The sequence below is a fragment of the Merops nubicus genome, unplaced genomic scaffold (assembly GCF_000691845.1).
Source record: "Merops nubicus isolate BGI_N331 unplaced genomic scaffold, ASM69184v1 scaffold11378, whole genome shotgun sequence".
Classification (NCBI taxonomy): domain Eukaryota; kingdom Metazoa; phylum Chordata; class Aves; order Coraciiformes; family Meropidae; genus Merops; species Merops nubicus.
The window spans coordinates 1-24,331 of record NW_008625151.1 but is presented as its reverse complement, the minus strand read 5'-3'; the positions used below and the strand labels follow the sequence as shown (position 1 = coordinate 24,331).

The 24,331-nt window shown below is 35.8% G+C and overlaps 1 protein-coding gene across 1 annotated transcript in view; it reads left to right on the top strand.

Annotated features, from left to right (window-relative positions):
- IGF1 (insulin-like growth factor 1 (somatomedin C)) overlaps positions 1-11,519 on the top strand; it is a 45,274-nt gene extending 33,755 nt beyond the window's left edge. The window contains exons 3-4 of the mRNA XM_008945582.1: positions 5,177-5,358; positions 11,096-11,519. Coding sequence (XP_008943830.1) covers positions 5,177-5,358; positions 11,096-11,155 — 242 coding nt within the window. The 3' untranslated portion in view covers positions 11,156-11,519. The remainder of the gene's footprint in view (positions 1-5,176; positions 5,359-11,095) is intronic.
- The last annotated feature ends 12,812 nt before the right edge of the window (positions 11,520-24,331 follow it).

Genomic DNA, 24,331 nt, shown 5'->3' with positions numbered 1-24,331 from the left:
CCCGCTAATTGAAAATTGACTCACAATTTTCCAAATACAGATTGGAAATTCCAGAGTAGCCTCAAGAAGGATTACCAGTATAAAATTATACCATTTGTCTAAGATCACAAGGAGATGAAAAGTGATATTGACGATCTCTTATTTTGCATTTGCATTCAATTATAATGCAAAAATAGACAGGAATATGAGCCTGACATACAGAACATGGTCAAAGAGTGATGAAGGTACATAATTAAACAGTAGACCGGCTGGTAGGTTTTTTAGAACAATATATGTCATTATATTTAATTGTTCAAATGGAAATAAAAGAGAACATCTTTGTATTACACCAGTGACATACATTTCATAATTTAGGACAAATCGCTTTCAGTAGAATTAATTTTGTTTGAGGTCACTTACCTAGAAGTTGTGCATGTATTCTTAAGACTAGATCAACTACCTTTATCTGTAGTCAGTGAACGAACCCAGACTCTTTCAAAGGGCAAGGATTCATTTAATTTTAATCAAAGCATTCAAATAATTCCTTATTCAGGAATAAGTCCCTTAAAGAGTACTTTAGCTTTGTGTTTGTCCTGGACTATTTCTCATGTAATTTCTAATGTTAATGCTTCAGTAGTTCTCCATGGAATGACTGGATAGTTTGACAGTTGAAACTTCTAAAGTCCACCTGCACTAGTCCTCCACACATTAAAACTACCAGTAGAGCAGAGCCAAAGTCATTACCAGTATAATATTTTTGGGGGTGGGCGACAGGGTCAGGAACAAAGAAATCAAGAGTAATCAAGCTCTGCTGAATTACTCCATTGACTTTGCATTATTTACAGAGAAGTGTTGTTAGTACAGAAGCCAGCTGTTTAACTATTGGAATTCTGTACCTTGGCCTGCTTTCAGGGGACTTCACAACAGTGTGACTAGACTTTGTATCTGCTTATAGCACATGGAAAGAAACAGTCACATATTTGGTACAGTAGATTAAATGAGAGCCAAAAATTCTATTAGGTAAACTTTGACCTACATGATATGAAACCTCTTCTGAGCTAGAAACTGACCAAAAAAAAGGAAAGAAACCTCCAAGGAAATCAGTGTACGTCAGCAAAAAGGAATGCCTAGGACTGTTATATATCCACAGGCAGTACATTGAAGATTGGGTAAATATAAGGAACTTTTTGATAACTGCTGAAAGGCAGCACTCAACTTGTGTCAGAAAGATAAGGAAAAAAATTATATGGGTGCCCAGTATACCAAAACAGCAGGATCGGTCAGTATTTTAAGGCAATAACATTTTAAAATGTTGTTTGTGTTAAAAATGCTTGAACGTTTGCCTACATCTAGGAGCATACCTTTGTACCTTGATGAACGGGGACCACCTGATCCTGCAGTCCATCTAGAGGAAGATGAGCCAAATACTGATAGTATCTGTAGAAGTGGTAGTAACTTCTGTAATTCTTTGTCTCATCTTTGTCTGTGATAGGATTTTTGTATATCACAGCACCTGAGAGGACAAAAGCGTTTCAAAAATCTGTTGGTTTAAAATTAATTTCAAAATAATAACTACTTCACAATACTAATGTTATTTTTTTATGAAGGATGAGCATTTCCTATGCCATGCAACACATGAATATTTAAGTCTATAAATAAATGTCAAGTTTCACTGCTGGCCACATCGGTGATGTGTTAGCGATTCCATTCCAAACTTGCTACATGTACCATGCAGGATTTTTAAGGAGCTATAAGACATGATATCCTCCTTCATAAAATTATTATTCTGCCAGAAAGACAAACAACTCATACATGTCTTTGGTCTGGCTGCAGTAAAAATAATTTTGAAGTAAACTGAGATTTTCACCTTAAAGATTCTAGGATTTGTTCTATTTATGCATATGATAATGCAGGAGAAATGTTACTACTGATTACTAAATAAAGCAGGCAATACTTCATGAATTATTCAAGTTATTTTGTCAACTTTATAACTAGTTAAATTCAGACACTGAAGGGTAAAATAAGGTCCACGTAATCACACAAAGTGTAGCTAGATGAGAAGAAACCTCAGAGATGACAGCTTCCAACTAGCAAAATATTTGTGTAAGTTCCTGTTTGACTTATTGGGAAGATACCATACACAAACAACTGACTGATGTTATTAAATGTTAGAGTACATGGCTCTAGTTTCTCTCCTTTATGTACCATCAATGAAAAATCAAATGTATTCCTGTTGAAATGACTGTTTACCAAAAGTCATAAATTTTGTACAAGAAATGACACTTATTAACTGGTAGAACACTATATAATTCATTACATGTCACTGTTTTATCTTATGTCTTGATTAAAAAAATTAAGAAAACATAATATTTTTGTAATTGAGATAAATTTAAAATAGCAAAACACAAACAATGCTGTATAAGTACACGCTCAACAGAGACAAATCGGAAGGAATTATTGATTGCTAAAGGAGCTGCAAGATTTTCCAAACATATCAACTGAACAATCAGTTCATCTCTAGATTTAGACATAGCAAAGCTAAATGCTAATAATATTTTTAAAAAAATAAAAATAGAGACCTTGCAAACTTTACATTTTGTTAGACTATTTCTTTTAGAACCCCTTCACAAGTCAATGTATCCCATAAAAAACACCACTATCAGTCATTACATGTTTATAGTCTTGCAACTCATAGAAGGAAAATTTTATCTATCAAGTTCTGTTAACTCATGGAAGCTCCTGGCCAACATATTTCACCTTATTGATTCAAAATTTAGTGATCTAGATGTAATATTATCTATCTAGCATGAATGTCATCAGGAGCTAACATTTGCAAGAGTGTTAGAAGTGCAAAATGTGACTAATCCTGAAATCTTCTGTTAGATTGATAGGATTTTTTTTTTTTTTTTAAATAGGTAACTTCTTTTCTAGTTAGAAAGGTCATGACAAGCCAGTTGAAACTAAACAATGAACTGTCTATCATTATTTTTACTATTGGCAGTAGCTAGGGAATCAACCAAATCTCTATGCTTGTTAGCTGCCTTGGAATATCATTTAAAGGAAAATTCTTGAACAGAAGATTTTAGAGTGTGTCTGCTTATGAAAAATTGGCAGGAGAAAAGAAAGGTAAGCCTAACTAATCAACTATTCGTACCTACAACTCAGCTCAATCTATTAAGAAGAGTTACACTTGCATATCCAGAAGATAATTTGCCTTTCCATGTTTCAATGGGAGCAAGACAAAATATGAAACAGCTCTGGGTGTTTTGTACAGCAATGACACTCCACATATTATCATGATTGTTAAATTTTAAAAATACTACACTAAGACAAGCTGGTTAACAGACTTCAGAAAAATCCCTAACAAAAAGCTTGTACTTTATATTATAACTCAGTGAGTAAAAAGCCTAAAAAAAACCCCACAAAATTCTTTTTCTTAATACATGTAATACTTTTCAGTGACACATAGAAAACAACACATACACATATAGACAAATCAAAATATTACTGTAACTACTCCTGGCTTGCTGTTCTTTTCAGTTGTATGAAACAAGTAATTCAGCAGGCAATGTACAGGATAGAGGCTCTCAGTGAATTACAATATACTAAGTAAGCATATTTTTCTTTTTGTTTAATTTATAGTCCCTGAGAAAAATAAGACATTTAAAAACCTATTGTCTGGGTTTATAAAGCTCACAGGGATAGTTAGTTCTTAGCTGACTGTATTGCTGGCTAAAATGTTAGACATACTATACCACTAGAGGTCTTTTTATTTACGGATGTACTAAGGACTCAAGGGTTCCTCCTCAGTGGACATGAGTTTTAATCACAGAGAACAGCAAAATGCGCTGTTGTCTTCATATTGACAGCTGCTGGACAAGTATATGGATATTAACCTAGAATTTGCTGTATAAGCATTGGAGGCAATTTCCCCAAAAGAAACTGAATTTTCATCTTTTTTGCTATCCTTATCCTTTTTCTAGCCTAAATAATTTCTTAAAATATAATCTCCTGCCAATCTTGGTGCAATTTTCTTCCCCCTCCCCAATATTTTTAGGTTCTTAACCAATGTGGATCATCCTGTAATTGGAAACATTTAATGCTGAAAAAGTCAAAGCAAAAACATTTTATCTTTTCAGAATTGCACTGTCTGAAACCAAATTATACCAGAATTTTAAAACAGATGTAGTAAGTAAACAACTTTTTTATTTTTTTTTGTGAATTTAGTGCTCCTTCATTTCCAGTTAATCATAACAGGGCAACTGCACATCCAAGTGGGTTGTATACAAACACATCCAGGAAATAATGAGTCTGTAGTCTATGCATAGTATGACAGAGAAATCAAGTTTCTAAAAAAATCATAAGTCATTGAAAAATAAAAAAAAAAGTGTAGAGTTCTATGAATGAAAATGTCACTCTACTGGAGCTGAGTGAAAAACGCAAAACATTTGCCCATCAAGTAGTCTCTACAAATGCCCCACACAAACACAAAACACAGGAAAGATCGTGTAATGTCAGTTCCATTTCCTATCTTGTGCAAAGCTTTAGAACACAAAATCTTCTGTTTTTATCTGTTCCATCAACCATCTTCCTATTTTTACTGCATTTCACTGGTTACTTTATTACCTTATTTCCTTCTTCCCACTCGTTTTTGACCTTACAGCCTGTACAAAGATATAATAAATAATGTATTTATTTCTCCTTTGGAATACACTCTGACTTCACATAGCGGCTCACTGTAGACTTTTTTATTAGAAAATACTTGCCTACAACAGAGGCATGATCTATAGTCTTTAAACACCAGCTGCCTCACACAGCTCAACAATCCGTTTTCTTCCAAAAAGGAAAGGTCAAATGTCCTTTACAAGGCTTCTAAATGCCAGATTTCAACTTTCTCCCTCTCCATTTTTAATGCCAGACAGTCTAAGAAAATGTTTTAATAATACTTTTCTAAGAAGATATAATTTTGCTCAAATGTTTAAATAGTAAATCCCTCAGAGAGAGTTCAAAGATGGCCATTTCCAGGAATATTTTTTGACGTTGTATCTGAGAACAGGTTCTTAGACTAAACGCACACAGGCAACCTCTACAACTGTCATTGGTGGTTCAGTTAAAATAATGCAACTTAATATGATTGCTTCTGAGATCTTTGCATTTTCTTTCTAACATAAAAACTTTCCATTTGTGTTTTGACTAGGTAAGCCTACAGGGTATGGATCCAGCAGTAGACGCTTACATCACAAGGGAATAGTGGATGAATGCTGCTTCCAGAGTTGTGACCTGAGGAGGCTGGAGATGTATTGTGCTCCAATAAAGCCACCTAAATCTGCACGCTCTGTACGTGCTCAGCGCCACACTGATATGCCAAAAGCACAAAAGGTAGGCCAGGCTGGAAAAAAAAAAATCATAAAAAAACTCCAAAATGCTACCTAATTTAGGGAAGGAAAATTCTATCAAGGCGACCAAAATAGCAAACAACTGATGTGCTCTGCCTAGTAGGGACACTGAGCTTTAGTAGAGTTTTGGAAAAGAGTTTCTGTGGTAAGAAATAAGTAGGAAATGATGTATTCTATCTCATCTCTAAGAACACCAAATAAAGCATGGAATTGCAAAGTTAGTAGTTGTGAGGCTTCATTCTACAACTGGATAGGAAATGACAAGTAGTCATATCATCCAATCATAAATTACACCTAAGACTTCTTTCAAGAGAGAAACCAAGCACTGAATGTTTTAACAAGCATATATCCAGAACCTCCTCACTCTTCTTTCCTTGTTAGAAAGAGGTAAGGCAAGCGATCAAGAGGGAAAACACAGCTCTTCTACTATTCATTACGATCATTACGTACTTAATTTTAACAATTTAATGTTTATCAGGTATATTCTCTAAGCAGTTCAAATATTCATTGATATTGATTGTAGAGTTGTGGGGTTCAGATATTCAGATTTTTGTTCCTGTCATACTAGATATACTGTATGTATATGTTGTTAAACCTATACATATCATAGAATCATAGATATAGATGCATGGTCCAACCTTTCTTCACAAAAGCACTGTTTAGACAAGATGGCCCAGCACTCTGTCCAGCTGAATCTTAAAAGCATTCAGTGTTGCAGACACTTTTGCTACCTGCATGCCCCAGTAGGAAGGATAAGGCCATTAATAGGGAACATACAGGCCAGACCTTCCATCCCATTCCAAAGTATATAGGAAAAATATGAGGTGGCTAACAAGTGGAGGAATTAATAGATCAATGTACTCACTCATGGTATATAACATAGCAAAGAAAGGAGTGAGCCAAGTCAGAAACCACGTCATGTAGGAAGGAGTAAACCAGGTCATCAGTTTAACTCCAAACATATAGTAATTGCCAAGAAAAAGCATCATTACATACATAATCCTGTTTTCTGTCCTGGTCCTGATATTACCCTCCCATCACTGGGAACTCTTACTTTTAGTGCACAGTCAGGGAGCCCTTTCAATAACCGGAAACCCCACATAATACATCCACTACATAAGTAAACAAGGGGAGCCAGTTTTTATATTATTAACTCCAGAGGCAGGACACCTGATGTTAATTCTAAGGGCAGGGCACCTGGTGGTGATCTCCAGATTGGGTTTCACCCAAGGTTGGCCAGGCCTTGAAAGAAAACCAGGAGAAAGTTCTCTCTTGGCTGGTTGTGGGCATCATCCACATGTTAACTGTGACTCAGGGCTTTAGACCCCAGCACTTCATGGACTCCACCACTTCTCTGAGGGGATTATTCCAGTAGCTGATAGCTCTTGCTGCGAAAAATATTCCTCTTGCTTTCAATCAGAATCTCCCCAGGACTAACTTGTAGCCCTTGGCCCATGCCTTTTACATGTGACTACTTGTAGAAAAGGAGTACATCTTCTTTGTAGCCATCCTTTAGATACTGGAACATGGTGATAAGGTCTCCCCTGAGTCTTTTCTTCTAAAGGCTGAACAAAACCATTTCTCTCAGCCTTTCCTCAAATTGCACACTTCCCAGTCCTTTGATCACCTTTGCAGCCTTTCTCTGGACCATCCCCAGCACGTTCACATCTTTTTTGTACAGCAGGGACTAAAGCTGAACACAGAATTCCAGATGAGTAAAGTGGGATAATGACTTCTTTATCTCTGCTGGTGGTGCCCTTGTTGAAGCAACCCAGCATCCTGTTGGCTTTCTTCGCTGAGCTTGTTCTCCACTGGGACTGCCACGTCCCATTCTGGGAAGAGAGCTGCTTTCCAGCCAGGTAGATCCCGGCCTGTGTTGCACTTCTGGATTATGTTTTCTAAGGTGCAAGACCGTACACTTGTCCTTCTTGAAAGTTCTTGTTAGCCCACTCTTCCAGCCTATCCAGGTCTTCCTTCAGGGTGGCTCTCCCTTCCAAAGTGTACACTTCCCCACTCAGTTTGGTATCATCACCAAACTTCATCAGGGTACACTTGGTCCCATCGTCCAGATAATTTCTGAAGCTATTCAACAGTGTTGGGCCCAGTTATGATCCCAGGGGGACCACAGTTATGACAGGCTGCCATTTTGAAAAAGAGCTATTTACCTCTGGGTACAGCCTATCAGCCAGTTTCCCACCCACCACACAGACCACTTATCCATACTGTAGCATATCAATTTCTGTAGGAGGGGGCTGTGGGGAACCATAATGAAAGCCTTGGAGAAACCCTGGTAGACAATGTCCACCTCTTGCCCTGCATCAGCTGAGCAGGCTGCTTTGTCACAGGAGGTGGTCAGCTTTGTCAAGCACAATCTTCCCTTGGTGAATCTGTTCTGGCTTTTTCTAATCATGTGTTTCTTTTGAATATGATAGCCCCTAGTGGGATTAATTCTGTAACTTTGCAAGGGATTGAAGACTGATAGGCCTATAATTTCCTGGATCCCCCTTTAAGCCTTTCTTGTAGATAGAGTGAGATTAACCATCTTCCAGTCTTCTCAAGCATTCCCTGATCTCCGTGACTCCTCAAGGATTATGGAGAGTGACCTTGCAACAACATCAGCTAGCTCTCATAACACCCTCAGGTGGATAACATCAGGGCCCATCAGTCTGTGGGGGTCAGACTCCTATAATAGTTTATATGCCAACTCTTCCTTCACTGATGGTGGATCTGCATTTGTGTTGACCTGGATTTTCATTACCAAGGCCTGGGGCCCAACAGTGCTGGTAAAGAGAGAGGTGAAGTATGTTTTGAAAACCTCTGCTTTTTCAGCATTGTTGGTGACTAATTCACCTCTCCTGTTTGACAGTGGCAAATATTTTCCTTCTGTTTCTGCTTGTAGTAGATCTCCAAAGAAACCTTTCTTCTAGTTTTTGACACCCCTGGACAATTTAAGTTTGTACTGAGCTTTTGTTTTTCTAACAGAACCTCTGCACACCCTGGCAATGCTTTTGTAATCCTCAACAGGTATTCATCCATTTGTCCACCTTTGGTATGCTTCTCTTTTGGTTTTGAGCCAACACAGAAGCTCTCATTTAAGCCAAGGAGCATCTCTTGCTCCACCTACTTCCCTTACTTTTAGAGAGGACGTACTGGTTTTGTGCTCCCAGGAAGAGCAGTCTTGAAAAACTCCCAGTGCTCACTATCTCCTTTATCCTTTATGGAAGCTTCCCACAGAATCCTTGTCAAAGGAGCTCTGAGTGAGATGAAGTTTGCTCTTCTAAAATCTAAAACCTTTGTCTTAGTACTAACCTTCAGGGTGCTCAGTAGGATCCCAAGCTCCACAATATTCTGATCACTGCAGCTAAAACTTTTCCTAACTGAGATACTGCAAAGCAAGTTTTCTTGGTTTGTGAGTAGCAAGTCTAACAGTTCCTTTTCAGATTTTACCTAATCTTCAAAATATAAATAAATACAAAGTGTGACTAAGAGAGAGAGGGAAGCATTAAGAAAACAGAAAAAGCATTGCATAATACATATCTCAGTAATCTTTCCAGGACTGGCAGGTTCTTTTTTTATTTGCTATCAACTGACAGATACACTTACAGGCCAAAATATGCACAATGCTGCTAACCCTGTTTTCTATTACAGCCATGCCACATTACCCAGCCAATGAGGGAACATTTTAAGTGTAACGGATAAAAGAACTTGGCCTCTCCATTTCAGAATATTATTTTCTCCTATTGCTTACTTTATAGCCTTATTATGTTACTGACCACACTGCCCACAGAACTAAAACGCTTTCAGAGACCCTGGAGAGTTCCTAGCTAAAATATCATGCCTGTTACTACAAACATTAGCCTTCCCATTTATTAACAATAAAGCAAGAGATCTTTTATTAATGCAAATAAGACATTTGAATGTCCATCCTAATAGTGTAAGAATGTTGCTGCAGTGTTTCCCAATACCTTTCCACTTTAGCTAAATGACCTTTACTATCACCGAGGTAGCTGTTATGTTAATGCTGCCTTGTCTCCAAAGTTCCATGCTTAAGGTGATAGGTTAGAATTCTGTGCTTCTCTGTTCATGAACTGACTTATGCAAAGCTAACATTTTGCACCTGTCTTCTTAAAATGCTTATTGTCTTTATCTGGATCTGAATATCAGCCCAGAGAATCTGATAATGAAACCAGCATCACAGATTAAACTTTTTTTTCATTACCTTTTTTTCAAACACTTGAAAAATTAGGCAAGCTTTTCTACACCTGTGCAAATGCAAGTCTGAAAGCCTGATTCAGGCATTCACACTGGTTCTTTTTTTTTCAATGGTCTCAACATCGCGTACTAGAAAAAATGTGTTATGTGGGTCGAAGCATTTGCTGACATACATGTTACTCCTACCACCACCAGTGTCACTTCTTGTCAGTAATGATAAATAATTTTTTCTTGTCAGTAACGATAAATAATAGTTTGTCTCCATGCTCTTACTTGTTGGTGGTATAATTAACTTAAAAATTACTAACACTGCTTGGGTTTTTTTATATTCTGAAAAATAATAATTCAACTCATATCCATGAGAACAAATCCAAACTCAGTGAAAATTAATAAGCTATATCTGAGCTCAAGTTTTGTGATCCTTTGCCAGATTCTGATTGGAAGCAAATGGAAAAGTTATATAAAGAATAGTATTTTATATAGGAAAACATTAAAAAAACTCACAAAACTCTTGTTATGCACCAAATAAGCTTCCATTTTCTTTCTTTTCAACAGAAAAGCAGGTAACATTTTCATTACTTTTTAAATTTTAGAAATTAAATTTCTTTTTTTCTAGGTCTTAAATTACAGATAATGCAGTAGTAGAGGTGTATACACATGCCTCTCAGGGAGGTTTTTTTTTATTTTTATTATAGAGACAATTTCATTTAACTAACAATTTTACTTCTGATGGGGATTATAAATATGGCAAGTCATTTAACAATTCTGCCTCTGGTCTGGTACAGAATGTGCAAAGATTTTGGCTCAGCTAGCACTTACTAGCATGGCAAATAAGGAAATAAAACGGAAAGATATATGCCACACTCATCACTGCTACTGGAAACTGGCCTGTGCATGAAGCAGTGAACTGAGGACATCATTGTTCATTCCAAGGGCCTCTTGATTTGCCTAGCACATCACTCTGTCTCTCTTTGAAAATACAAACTATTTGGCTGCAGCTCCTGGAGTGAACCCACACTTTTTATCGTCCTAAAGTCTTTATTCAACAAAAACATGACACAACTAATACAACAAATATGGATAACATAGTACCACTCAGCAATTTTGGAAACCTCTGACCACTGGGTACCAAAGCCCAGGAGACTCCATAAATACTGCAGTTACACCTCTAAAGTTCCCTGGCCACTATACATCCTGCTTTGGCAAATGTCCTTGTTCTAAATGAAAGAAAATCTTCGGTACCTACTGTATGTCTAAGCCCATCCAGGTTCCAGTATGCAGATGTTTCCTCTGCCAAGATCAACAATGACAGCAATCAAAGTGTTTATGCCTAGGATAACAAGGAATTTAGTGTACAGAAGTTTTGTGCAGTTAAGTTCTCTGTGAACTGGCGGAAGGGTTCTAACAATTCCAGCATTCAGGATAACTGTTCTCCCACTAGTATAAGTTTTGTAGTCACACCACATATTAAAACCTATATGGAATAATTATTTTTTCTACACCTTCAGGAAGTGCATTTGAAGAATACAAGTAGAGGGAATACAGGAAACAGAAACTACAGAATGTAAGAACATACCATCCACAAGAATGAAGAATGAATGTGCCATCTGCAGGATACTTTGCTGTAAATAAATTATTTGTTAAACATTGGAAGACAAAAAAAAAACAAACTATGGTTTAATAAGCTTGATGCAATCTCAACCAATGGGCATTCTCCCAATGAACAATGCAACTAAACATTCCAATATTAAGTCTTTAGAAAACAGAACATTTTAACCAGCCCAGAGCTAAAATATTCTGTAGTTGATATATTACTGTTTGTTAACCTGTTTTAAACGTCCTGCACAAAATCTCTTAAAGTCCTGTGCCCCTCAAAAGCCTACAAATTTATGGGCCTTTGATGGATCCAATTGCACTAAATTAACCTATGAACACTGGCTGCTGGAGTCATTCATCAGCCTTGTCTAAGTGGTGTTTTTTTTTATTTGCACTTCTATATAAGCAACAGGCTGTTTGTTTTACAGTGTGTGATAACACTGTTTGTCTACCCCTTCATATTTGCACAGTTTGACATTCCCAGTAACAGCAGCAGTAAGGTAACATATACAGTTTTAAATATCCATTAATTCCATCTGTGGCATTTTGACAGAATATGGGTTATAGATGCATTTGTTTTAAGACAGTTTTATTCTTCCTTCTCTTGCAAAGATGCAGTTTATTGCAATTTGTGAGACAAAAGATTTCTGAAAGCAGTTAAAGAGTAAATAGGTTCTCAAACCATTAATGATTCTTCCAGGTAATTATTTTGCAACAGTATAGGTAACTTCTTTCTTCCTCCATTTAATGCAGTATGTAAAATTTAGCATATCAATAATACACATATATCAAACAGTATGTAAAAATCTGTTTTATAGTACAACGGTGCTATTTTATAGTTTGTTATATGAAAGGGTCTGGCCAAGACAGTAATAGATAAAAGCAAATATGGAAAGATCAAGCCAAAGATGAAATAACAAAATGGTTTTTCTAAATATTCAGTTTAAATGAGCTAAAGTAGCTTCAGATTCCAGCATGGAAATAACTTTCTCATCTTCAAAAGAAAATTGAGCTACTTGTTTCCTTTTAGATGTCTGAATGGTGGCGTTTTTACTTAAAGTTACACGGAGCATAAAGTCATAGATTCCTAGGCCCAGAGAAGACAATTTGAAAAATAGCCCTCTAATGACTTCAAAGGGCACATCAGAGACTACAACCTTCTGAAATATCAGCATTCTGTAGAAATCTAACAGAGGTTTACTCAAGTTCTCTGCCACTTTAATTCTTCCTACAATTAGTCAGATGTGTCTAAAGTAACTGCTAATTAGGTTGCTGCACCTCTCTGTAAATCAGAAAAAAACTAATCTGATCTCCAAACTACAGTGTAGAAAGAGTCCTCAAAAATTTTGAGATAAACCAGAACATCCTTCAAACTGTTACTTAGAGTGGCCTTTCATGCACTCTTGTGGGACATACATTTCTGGATAATCTCTGCCATGTCATCTTGATACTGCTCTGATTCCACCTTGAATACCACTATGTCCTATGATCCATTTCTATAAATCAGCTCAGTGTGAGATCAGCCATATGGTACAGGGGGATAGATAGCCAACAGTGTTTCAAGGTGAGAAACAAACTTCTCTGGGTGAGAAGGGAAGGCGGGGGAGAATACAATGTTCCATTCAGTCCAGGATTGCAATTTAGTGCCACATGATTTCTTTGCCCTATCACACTACATGCAGTAAGCTTAGACAAGGGATGAAGTATCCTTTAGTCAGCCCCAAAGAGAGCATGAAGGATGGTGTATGAAGGTAGCAATTAAAGAGATGTTAGATTAGATCTGCAAATGAAGTATCTCATTTTCAAGGCTGAAATCTGACTTTCTACTACATCCATGGGAGTAGATTACTGAACTATTGATTAAAACACAAGAGAAGAATCTCTGCAGACTGCATATTGTACAGCTTCTCAACAGTTTCTTGTGAAACAGACAGGAAAGGCAGGTCAACAAATTATTATAGTTCCTTTTTTATTCCCACAGAAAATCTGGAGTTCATATTTTTTCCAGGGAAAGTACAAGGTATTCCTATGCAATTCCTTAAACCCCCTGCTGTCAGTGAGGTGCATGTTTACATGCACAATAGGCTGCCATCACTATGTAAAAGCAGAACAGTAAATGAATAAAAAGAATGTCACAGCTGTCACTATCTGAGACAGTCCTGTTGGAAAGGAAGAAAGTACAGAGAAACAGATGGGAAAATTAACCTAAATTATTTACCATTGATTCAATAAATAGGTAGCAATTCTGTTATCTATCACAGCTCTTACAGGCCTTTTTTTAGCAGAGGAAATGGAGAGGAAACTATTTTTCCTTCAGTGGCTGCTTAGAATTCTGAAATGCATTCTAAGAGTAAGCTATTATTTTGATGTCACAAACATACTACAGAGTTTCATTTCATGTCCCATGAAATCTTCTGTTCCCGGCCTCCTCTGAAGTTCTGAGGGGAGGAGGGAGGAAAAGGTGTGAGTGCAATAAGCAATTTGCAGATCTCTATGGTGGCAAGTTTCTTTATAGATAACATTTTACTGACACACTGTTAATATAACTGAAGAACCATACATCACTGTATTATTTAATTCCTGTAAATCAGTTCAAATTTTGGTCTTAGGATTCATGCAATAAGATTCATGCCACTATATTTCTCCTGTTGACAAATTATAATTAGAAAAAGTCACTCACAGACAGCAATATCTAACATCAGAATTTGAGAACTGTCTAAAAAATTTAGAACCATTCTTCAAAGAAACTACAATAAATGCTGAATGGCTACAAGCTTCAAAGGCAACACTCTGCTTTACTAGAGAAGAAATGATTTTACAAAATGCAGAGTAGCTCCACCACCACAGAGGTGAGAAATGCATGGATAGTAAATACATACTTGTATAAGAAATCTCCAAGTCATATGGCAGGGAACACATGATATACCCATCAGCATGAAAGACTAAGGGCTGCATTAGTTTAGTAATCTCAATAATTCTGCTACTTAAAGAAGCTGAAGCATGAGCCAAAACATCTCCCTCCCAAAGCGCAAACTAGTCTGACTTGAAAAACTTCTAATTAGAGAAACTAAAGGGTTCATATGGGTTTTCAGAAACACTCCAGATATTGAGGAACACAGCTTCCAATGCATGCCATTGGTTCTCATAAATCACTTAAATATTAAATAAAATCCCACTCCTTATCCTTCCATATCATGTAAATAACATGACAGAAGTCACAGATTTTTTCATTCCAGAATAGACATAAACCTTCAATTATTATGCAGACTGTCACTGAAGTGCAGAAGTTAAAAAGTTAATTAAGCTTCATTATTTTCAGTTACTTCAAAAAGGAGATCTGCAGATCTAAGCCAACAGAAGTTAGTATAACTCCTTCATCAAGGTAGCAAAATTTGAGCATCATCTCCATAGTGACAATAATTAAATGTTAAACAATTATATGTAAAATTAATAAATTCTATATTCTGCTCAAAATATACTTACAATCCTACACGTGCATTTCTGTGAAAGATTTGGATCATTTGTGCCATTCAGTTAAAAGAGAAAAGAAAATCAGACAATGGGATATTACATTCTGTTCCTGTAGGGAGATTAAAGTAGCCACCATTTGCCCTAGGCAGATTACAGTGTCAATTCCTTTTTTAAGATTAAAGGGTAAATCAGTGGTAGGCTTTCTTTACAAAAGTAAATTCAAAACACAACTAATAGCTGTGTTCAGTTGCCCCATGAGCTGGTTGTTGACATAGTGTCAGTGGTTAAAGTTGATTAATGAAGACTCCAATGCAAGAGCATAATAAGACAAGCTCATAAAAGTGTGTACATATTTGCTTTACCTGTTACTGATTTGGCCAACAATGCCAAAGTGGTGCTATTGTTTTGTTTAAGAAAGTACTTGACTAAAATATAAAAGAAAGCATAAATATTTTTTTAATGTATGAAAATGACAATTATATAGGTATGGTTATTAAAGTAGAAATAAAACTAGCCATAGCTTTTCAACTTTTTGTCACTCAGCAGCAGCAAAAAAATCTTAAATCAACAAAAATAGGGCAGGAATAAGAGTCAAAATGCTACCAAAAAATCATAGACTTGAAATGTGATTCTGAACCTTTACTCCAAGTCAGAAAATCAGTTAGAGTCAGGGAACAATGGCTACAACTAAAAGCCTGTTCAGCTTAATGTGAGTCCTATGTCCTACCAAAGACTTTTAAACCACACTCACTCAATGTAGACTTTGGCTGAAAGTCAGTGGCAAGATATAATCTAAGATTTTCATTAAACGAGTTTTTATTTTTACCTGATTACCTTCTCACTCATGGCATGCCCCCAAAAGTCAATATTCCTTAAAATAAAAGCACAGAGAAATGTACCTGATTTTAATAAGAGATGGAAAAAACCCAATATTCCTAACATGAAAATGATGCTGGTTTTAATTCTTGTGATTTTCAAATTGTGAGAAAAAGTTGAAATATATGGCTAACAGTCTGTGAATTTTTTTCTTACTTTATGTGGTCACTATGAACATCCTAATGTGCAAAATTTCACATTTCATTGTTTTGTTTTGAAATGATCGTAAGTTAAGCCCAAATAGAGATTCTTGGAACCTATAGGCTAGATAGAATACTTATGTTCTGATAAAGATATAATCAATATATTTAAAATGTTTTATTTTTAGTCTGAAAAGGAATAGTACTAATTTATTTGGGGACTCAACCTATAATGGTCCCTCTTTTAAGGATACTGTTCAGTGCAAACAAGTCTTCCAAACACCAAACTTCTATTCAAAGCAAACATTCATTCCTCCCTCCCTGTCCCTCCAGAAAACATAGTTAAAACAGTATTACAACATAATTCTATTGTTTGCCTGTTTGTATTGGTGGGGAGTGTTTTGTTTTAATTCACTTTGTTTTGATATGGGGGGAGGGGTAAGGAGGAGGAGATGAAGCTTTCGGATGATTGAGATTTTTTTACTCTTGGGTACAATCCAGCAAAAATAAAGAATTTGCCTTGATGAGATCACTAATTATCCAGTTCATGTGTAGAAGTAGCATTAAGCAAAGCAACTAAAGTTGTCTTGAAAGAAGTTAAAAAAGTGATTATCAAAGTTTTTACTCGTTCTAATCCTGTGCTATACATTTTGCTTCTTACAGCATTGGAATATACTACTGGACTATAACTGTCCAAACACACAGTATCTGATATATATAAATCTTATTTGATTTTTTACATGAAGGGTGTTACGGGCATATCTGGAACTTGATTACATGTAGTACAGAATAGAGATACCAGCCTAGCAGAGACCAAAACAAGGACTTCCCTGATGCTTACGTTAGGAAATCTAATACTAGTTGCATAAAGGGTGTGTGTATGTATATATAGATATATACATAGAGACCTTTGTATGTATATATGTATATATATAATGTTTTAATACATGTATGTGTGTGTGCGCGTGTGTGTGCATGTGTATATTATGCTTTTCTTATTTTGCCTGTCAAGTAAAATTTTAAACTTCTTGATTTTCACACATTATTTCTCATGGATTATATGAAATTCTAAAGAATTCAATCTAAAGAAATTCCCTGATTCTTAAACCATAAGACACTTCTTTGCTGTTATCAGGCAAATTTTTTATCTGTTTATATATAGATATAAAATATTTGAGGGCCTTATTATGAAAACACTGATTTTTAAATTTTCTTTTATTTCATTCTTCTTCAGACAACTTCTGTTAGCTAAGATTTTCCTAGGTGTAAGCATCCCTTTGAAGTAAAAATAATTGGTAATATAAACAAAGAAGAATGAAAATTTCTGTTATTTAATAATATCACCTCAATTATTCATTTGTCAATTAGATGGGTTTTGTGAGAATAATTCATGCCACCCTGTAGTACCCTTAACTATTTCAGAAGTGGAAAAGACTTAGCACTGTAAATTCTTACATCCCAAGTTATTTATAATAATTTTTTATTTCTCTCTACTCTTCAATAACTTTTTATTTTGCCAGCTTTGCTCACAAAAGTCATAAAAAGCACCAACATGATACTTCTGCTGCTAAACATTCTTTCCCACAAATATTTAACATACGTAAACTGACCTACTACACTTACAGATTCCCACTTAATTGAATTTCTTAAGAAACAATACAAATATAGTTGGGAGATACTATTTTTTTTCACATTTTAAAGGTATAATCTGTTTTTTAACTAAATAAAAGGCATTCCATCTTACTGTATCTCACATGCATTAGTATCATCTCATTCCTCTAAAGCAACAACAAAATACCTTCAGAACACACAGGACTCCATCTTGATAAATAGGATCATACTTCATGTATTTGTGCTAAATAAAAAGGTTTAACCAGATAACTGTATTTACAACCGAATCAATGAACTTCGTATTTTGTAGTGAAGTGTATAACTTTGCAAATTTTAAAATCAAATTAATACTCTGCTCCTCCTGGTTTACTGGCAGTAACCTCGTTTATGGTATGAAAAAGCCCACTTTAACAGTGATCAGAATGAAAGTATCCAAGACCAATAGACTAAAGTGCTACCAGTAAAACAGATACAACATCCTCATTTTGTACACAAAAAGTTACACTTCATAATACAGTATAAATCATACCTTTTAATTTATTACCATTTCTAAGGAAATAGTCCAACTGAATTCTATAGAAGTCCTGTGCAAGATGGAAAAAAACCCCAATTGTTAAAAGTATAATGATAATAATTGCCTGATTAAACTAAGTCTCATCAAGCATGAGTTATAAAATGCTCCACTGAAAACATACTGGTACTTCATAATGTTCTGAACAGCTTCACCTGTGGTCTGATACTTCATGTTGCTTTTATCAGAATGTGATGGTTCTATTTTATCGTTTCTTAATCCTTGGAGTCTTTATGTTGAATATTAAATATACTCACCAAGCCTCAGGATTTTAGGAAACAAAGTTAAAGTAGAAGAAGCAGCACCACCTACTGCTGATAATCAAATCATATAGTAGCTTTCTCTCCTCCTAAATTATCTGCAAAGCCACACAGAAGTGCTAAAAGAAGAGATCAACAGGCACTTGGTTTTCAGGAGAACAGGCTTTCCAACAGGAATATTAACTATGCTCCCTCTCTTCACTGTTGGACTTCAGTTGGTATCCTGACTAAAACTGGGGTTTCCATGATGCGAGCATGAATGTGGATACATGAATTTCTGATTTCACTACTGAATAATGCTATTAACATTTCAAGTCATTCTAACCAAACAATGACAAATGTTAAATGTTCATTCACTAAAAACCATTTAAAATCTCTATTAAAGTTCTAACTGGATTTATTCTTTCTTTTTTATTTTCTTGTGCTTACTCATAATACAATGTCACTACTTGATGACAAATAATATTTCATACTGTGTATGTAACATCATTGTGTTGCAGAATCCCCCAAATACCTCAACAATGTCTTTGTTGCGCTAGTCACCCCATTTAGCACTTACAAGCTTTTGTAGCAACAACAAATAGGTCAAAAAGAGGAGCTCTTAATATGTACAAATATGAAAAAAAAAAGAAGTCAATAATTTTTGCTAGTTTGCAGTTCATGTAATGGCATCTTGACCATTCTCTTCCCCTCTCTCTAGGAGCTGTCTAGAACAGTAAACATTGCTCCATAAATAACAGTGTATTCATGCTTTTAAAGTCTTTTATATGCATTTATGGAAGGTAAAGGTTGGAAGAGGTAGTTGACTGATTTTCACTTTTATCTATTTTGATTTCAGTAAAGGGCTTTGTCACTCTGTATACATAAAGGTAATGCACCCTTTGATTTGTAGAATGTACTGAAATGTTTGCAACCCTCTTGGTATCAGGTCCAAAATGTGAAGCATTACTGTTAAGAGGGTATCTTTCTAATGTATTTGTATGTATAGTTTACACCTCTGTGAGGTCTAATAAAGGATTATGGTTAATAAAAAATGTGTTGAAAATTCCTCATCCACATTGATTTTGCAGTAATTTGCATTCTTTATTTCTCTTCCCTGGCATAAACATTTCAATTCTCAGAATACACGAAAATTGGGACACACTTTAACAGGACGAGCAGGCTTCACACCTAAGCTAGGACTGACATGGAAAGTTAACCAGTTGCTCAAGAACCTTGAGAAAATAAAGTGTCAGCAGAGGGAATTATGAAAACTATAGATAAAAGAGTAATGAATGACAAAGAATAAACTGTATGCAGCCACAGATAAAGATATCTGAACTCTAGTATACAGTCACTCACTCAAAAGCTCCTTGCTGTGTGAGAACTAGGAGATATCTAATGGCATACTGATTCTTTCAAAGATATCCAAGGGACATTTAAGGAACCACAAACCACTGAGACTTATATCTGTCACTTAAATTCTTCTGAAGAACAGAATCTGTGGATATGTGAATAAATATATGATAAATATGGTATCTTGCAGGAAAAGGAAGACAGTTGTGAAGTTAAGCCTCAGAAATCTGTTGGGAGTTTTTTAAAAGGAAGATCAAGGTGATCTTGGACTTGCAAAATTATTGTAATTAGGTCCCTCATCCAAAACTCTTAAAAATACTTAACTGTCATGCAGTGAAAGGGAAGTTCGTCGTATGTGCACACTGATGATTAAAAAACAGAAAAGATAAATCAGGAAAAAAAAGCCTATCAATAGTGGAGGGGCACCATATGTGAAATCTTGATGCAATCAGTTCCAGCACCCATGCTGTTCACCCTTTTCCTAAATGAGCTGGAGAAGGTGTGAACAGTGAGAACACAAAGTTTACAGGTAATACTAAGGTAAGCAGGTCAGTCAGGTATGATTATGCCTTCATAAAGTTGTGCTGACAGTTTCTAGTTGCCTTTTTGTCCTTCATGTGCTTGGAAACAAGTTCCAGGGAGATTTTTTTTCCTATAACTTCACAGGTACTGAGGCCAACATGTATCTCAACAGGCACAGTGTTTGCCTTTTTTCAGTCACTGACCTCCCACAGTTGCCATAACCTTTCTAACATGATAGAGAGCAGCCCCATAACAACACCGCATACCTCACTCATCACCCTTCTATGTATTACATGCATTCCCAAGAACTTTAACTTAAATGCTTCATAATTTCATCTGCTTCTTTTATGGGCAATGCTTCACTCTGCCAGGGAACTCATAGTTTTGGGGTGCCTGAAGACAGCCTTACCACTGCAGATGCAAACAGACACAAAAAATGCCTCTGGCCTAGGAAGTCCCTAAATTGTGAATCAGTGGAGGGTAGGAAAGTTTCACTACATGTTGCCTTGTTCTAGTGTTTTTCGCTACATATTAATTTTGGCTACAATACAAAACAGTTTCCTGGACTGGTTTCCCCCTCTTATCTTTACTCTGACTTCTTGTATTTTAATCCTGCTGGCGTAGTAACCATTCTAGATTCTAAGTGCACAATCCTAAAAGTAATACCCTTCACACAAAATTCTCTATATTTAAATATTCACAGCTAATAATTTTTAAACCCACACTGTCTTATAGTTCTTGAACAATTTACAGAAATTTCAGTTTAAAAATGATCACCCAACAACACTAAACATATTTTCATTCTTACTTTCTGATAATGAGATGCAGTTAACAGACAACAACCAACTTGTGGTTTTGGCAACATGGTCAAGGAACATTTTAAAAATCCACTCATTTGTAATCTTAAACACAGTTTTTATGAGTTTTAAATAACATCTATTGCATACATTACTACAAGTTTCAATCTTCTGTGAACAATTTGTACTTGTTAATAAATATGACAATACTAACTACGCTAACACAATCAAAATAAGAACACTCCTCAGGGATTAAGGAAATGTCAAAGAAATTATTAATAGTCCAGAAAAAAAATCAAAACTTTAGTGACCACCTCCTTTCTTCAGTCGTATACTTCCTTAGTGAATGTGATTTAATTTATAGAATCTTTTGAAGAAAGTGTGCTACAGATTAACAAAGCCTGGATATTGACTCACTAGGACACTACCTTATTTAGTGTAATATCTTGGAACTAGTTTTGGAGCATAGCTAAAGAGAAAAATCAGTCTAGAAATGTATTGCTACGTGAAGGACAGCAGGACTTCTAGGAGATTAGTAAATTTTAGGACTATCAACAGCAGCTGTCAAAAATGTAATGGAACAAATTACTAATTTGTTAGTGCAAAGTTTACATTGTCTGTGGGGAACTAAACTGATTTATTTTTTTAAACTTGGTCAACTTCATTCATCTATGTGTGGTTTTGTCCTGTATTTTAATACTTTTTTTACACTTGGTAAAAAAGAACAGTATTCACAGATGATTGCCTTAATTTTGGGTTTTGACCTTATATTTTTACTTATTACATCTCTTGTTGATGCTTTTTAGATAAAGTTGATCAGTGGTGCTTCTAAGCCAATCTTTCATCTCTGAAAAGAGGAAAGTATGTTTTACCAACTGAGAGGATGACAGAGCTATCAACATTCTTAACAGTTTGCACATGTTGCACCATGTATCAGTGGTACACAGATTTTCAGCTGGCTTTCTCAAAAGAAGTCATTTGTCATCTCTGTATTTTGACAACTAAAACGTTAAGAAGAAATTGAACAGAACAGGAAGAAAAGTGTTAGTCAAACTGAGATAAAACAAAGATTAAAGCAGGATTTCCAGATTACCACTGGGTTACTTTTGTTTGTTTGGGGAGTGCTTGGACTTAACCTTTAATACAACAACCATTTCAATTAAAATGCACTCTTTGGGCCAGACACCAGGCTCTCCAGGACTCACTTTCTCAGCATGTGCTCTCTCCACTAAGTAATGTTTTCAGTCTTTTTGTTTGCTTTTTCCTTCTGTTCCATATATCATCTATTCTTGATACATAGTGACCCAGTGCAATTGGAGAAGCATAAATGCCTTCCGAGTCCGAATAAAAAAAGCTGGTAAGTCTACTTATTTGGGCGTGCTGTCAAGAACTAAGAGGTAAAAGATTGTATGCTATTGGGCCAAAAAAGGAATCAAATCAGATCTCATATTGATTCTCTGCACACTGCAATTAGCTTGCGGGGGAGGGGTGGGGGAGGAAGTACAACAATGCCAGCGTTTCCTAGTGCCTGATACTACACCATTAAGCATGCCCTCAGCCTGCTGATGAGATCAAGATTTTCAAAAACTTACATGCTATATATGATGGATTCCAGATCCCACTGTAGCTTACAGGAGTATTTTAGTTCTTGAGGCAGAAAAGTTCTGGACACACAACACACTACACAGGTCTACTAACTTTAAGATCCTTTAGGCTTAAAAGCAGATACAGCATGGAAAAATCAGTTATTTCCACCATTAACAGGACACAGAGAGCCTGATAATTGTTCCATTTTGGTGTAGGCAATGGTATTTCAGATATAATTTTCTTTAATTCTTTTAAATATTTTGTTTCTGTCACATCCATCATTTGTGTACTATTTGACGTTACCAAAGTATCAGTCTGTTACCTGAGTTTGGATTCATATGGACTGTATTGAAACTACTTGACTGCAGAATTCCTACCAAAATCTGTACTCATACTGTGCAAAGGAGATCGTTTTCTTCGTTGCACGTTCTTCAAATCCTTGCTTTTCCAAAGGTACAATCTATCTATTGCCTTTCCTGCAGATCTTTATCTCTATATTGCTATCATTGCTGGTACTTTCCTGCTTCAAATATTTTTTAATATATGTAACTTATTCCTAGCTCATAGAGTCAAATCAGTCAATAAATTTCCTGGTAATTTAACAAGTTGAACACAATCCTGTATTGCTATAAGCACATTCCATTGTTATTTTAGTAATCAATAACTGACTGACCTCAGACAAAACACTTGAATTAGCGTTTTCTGCAAGTACAACTTACTGTCAAACACTTTTCCTACTTTTATTGTTCTCTCTAGACAGCATTTAGCTTTTTTACCCATCTTTTTAACTTAGTTCAAATACTGCACGCTCCCTGCTATGCCAGCCAAAATAGCAGCACCAGTTAATATTAAAATGTTTCCTCCAGTCCTTAACTGCATTTTTTGCTCTTTGTGTTTCAATGTCTATACTGTCTGTAATCACAAAATCAAGATAACTGATTCTGCAAGCTGAACTTGCAGCTTGCTACTGTTATCACTACTCAAGGACCCCAACGAGTCTAGGAATTTCATCAGCATCTCACAAATGTAGATCTCATACTCGAATGGCGATGTTTCTACTGCCTTTTGGGGTAACCACTGACATCTGGGGTTTTCCTTTTTATCAGTCTGAAGCTTGTCCTTCTGCACCCTGTAGAATGCCAGGGGCCAGCAAGTCTGGCTCTGAAATACTACTGGAATCTTGAGGACAAGGTAAACCCACTTTCTAACCACTCTATTCTGAGATGGACTAGAACTTTCTGGGGCACTAAAGAACTTCTGTAGTTGGTATGATTTTCCTTTCAGTCTTTTTGCATTTCTATTTCATTTTAACAAGGAAATGGACTGGTTGTCTAAACTGATTTGCTCCAAGTGCTGGTGCTGTAACGGGATTAGTATAGAAATGCCACATGAGTCTTTGGACAAGATTCTGTATGTTATTTGAATCAGTATACAAATATGAATCATAAGTAGACCCATTCAAAATGTTTCCCAGTAACAAAAGTGGTACTGTTAGAATCGTTCTATGTCTGCATTTTATCATGTCATTTAAGTCTATTAATATAGATTTTTTTTTTCCTTTATTCTCTCATTATATGCCTTCTGCTACTTCAACAGAAAGCTATGCAATGAACTTTACTCTTTTTCAGTTCCTCTCTGGATACTCTTTTAGCTTCCTTCACTGACATTTTTCAACAATACTTAGTAAGAAGCATATTTAAGTATTGTATTTAAGGATTTGAAATTACTATATTCCTTTTAAATAAATAACAAAGTATAAACTTGAGGCTTCCTATATTTCATATAGCTCTGATTCTTTCTTCTGTTAGAATACAAATGCCTCTGCTTTGATTTTGTTCTTCTAGTTATTTTTTACATATATGCTGTCTTACTACTTTTCTCCATTCCTTCACTCCTCTCTTCTTTCTATCCAATGCAAGAAACATCAAATCCACAATATATGCCACATATGCAGCAGTACCAATACAGGCTGGGAGAG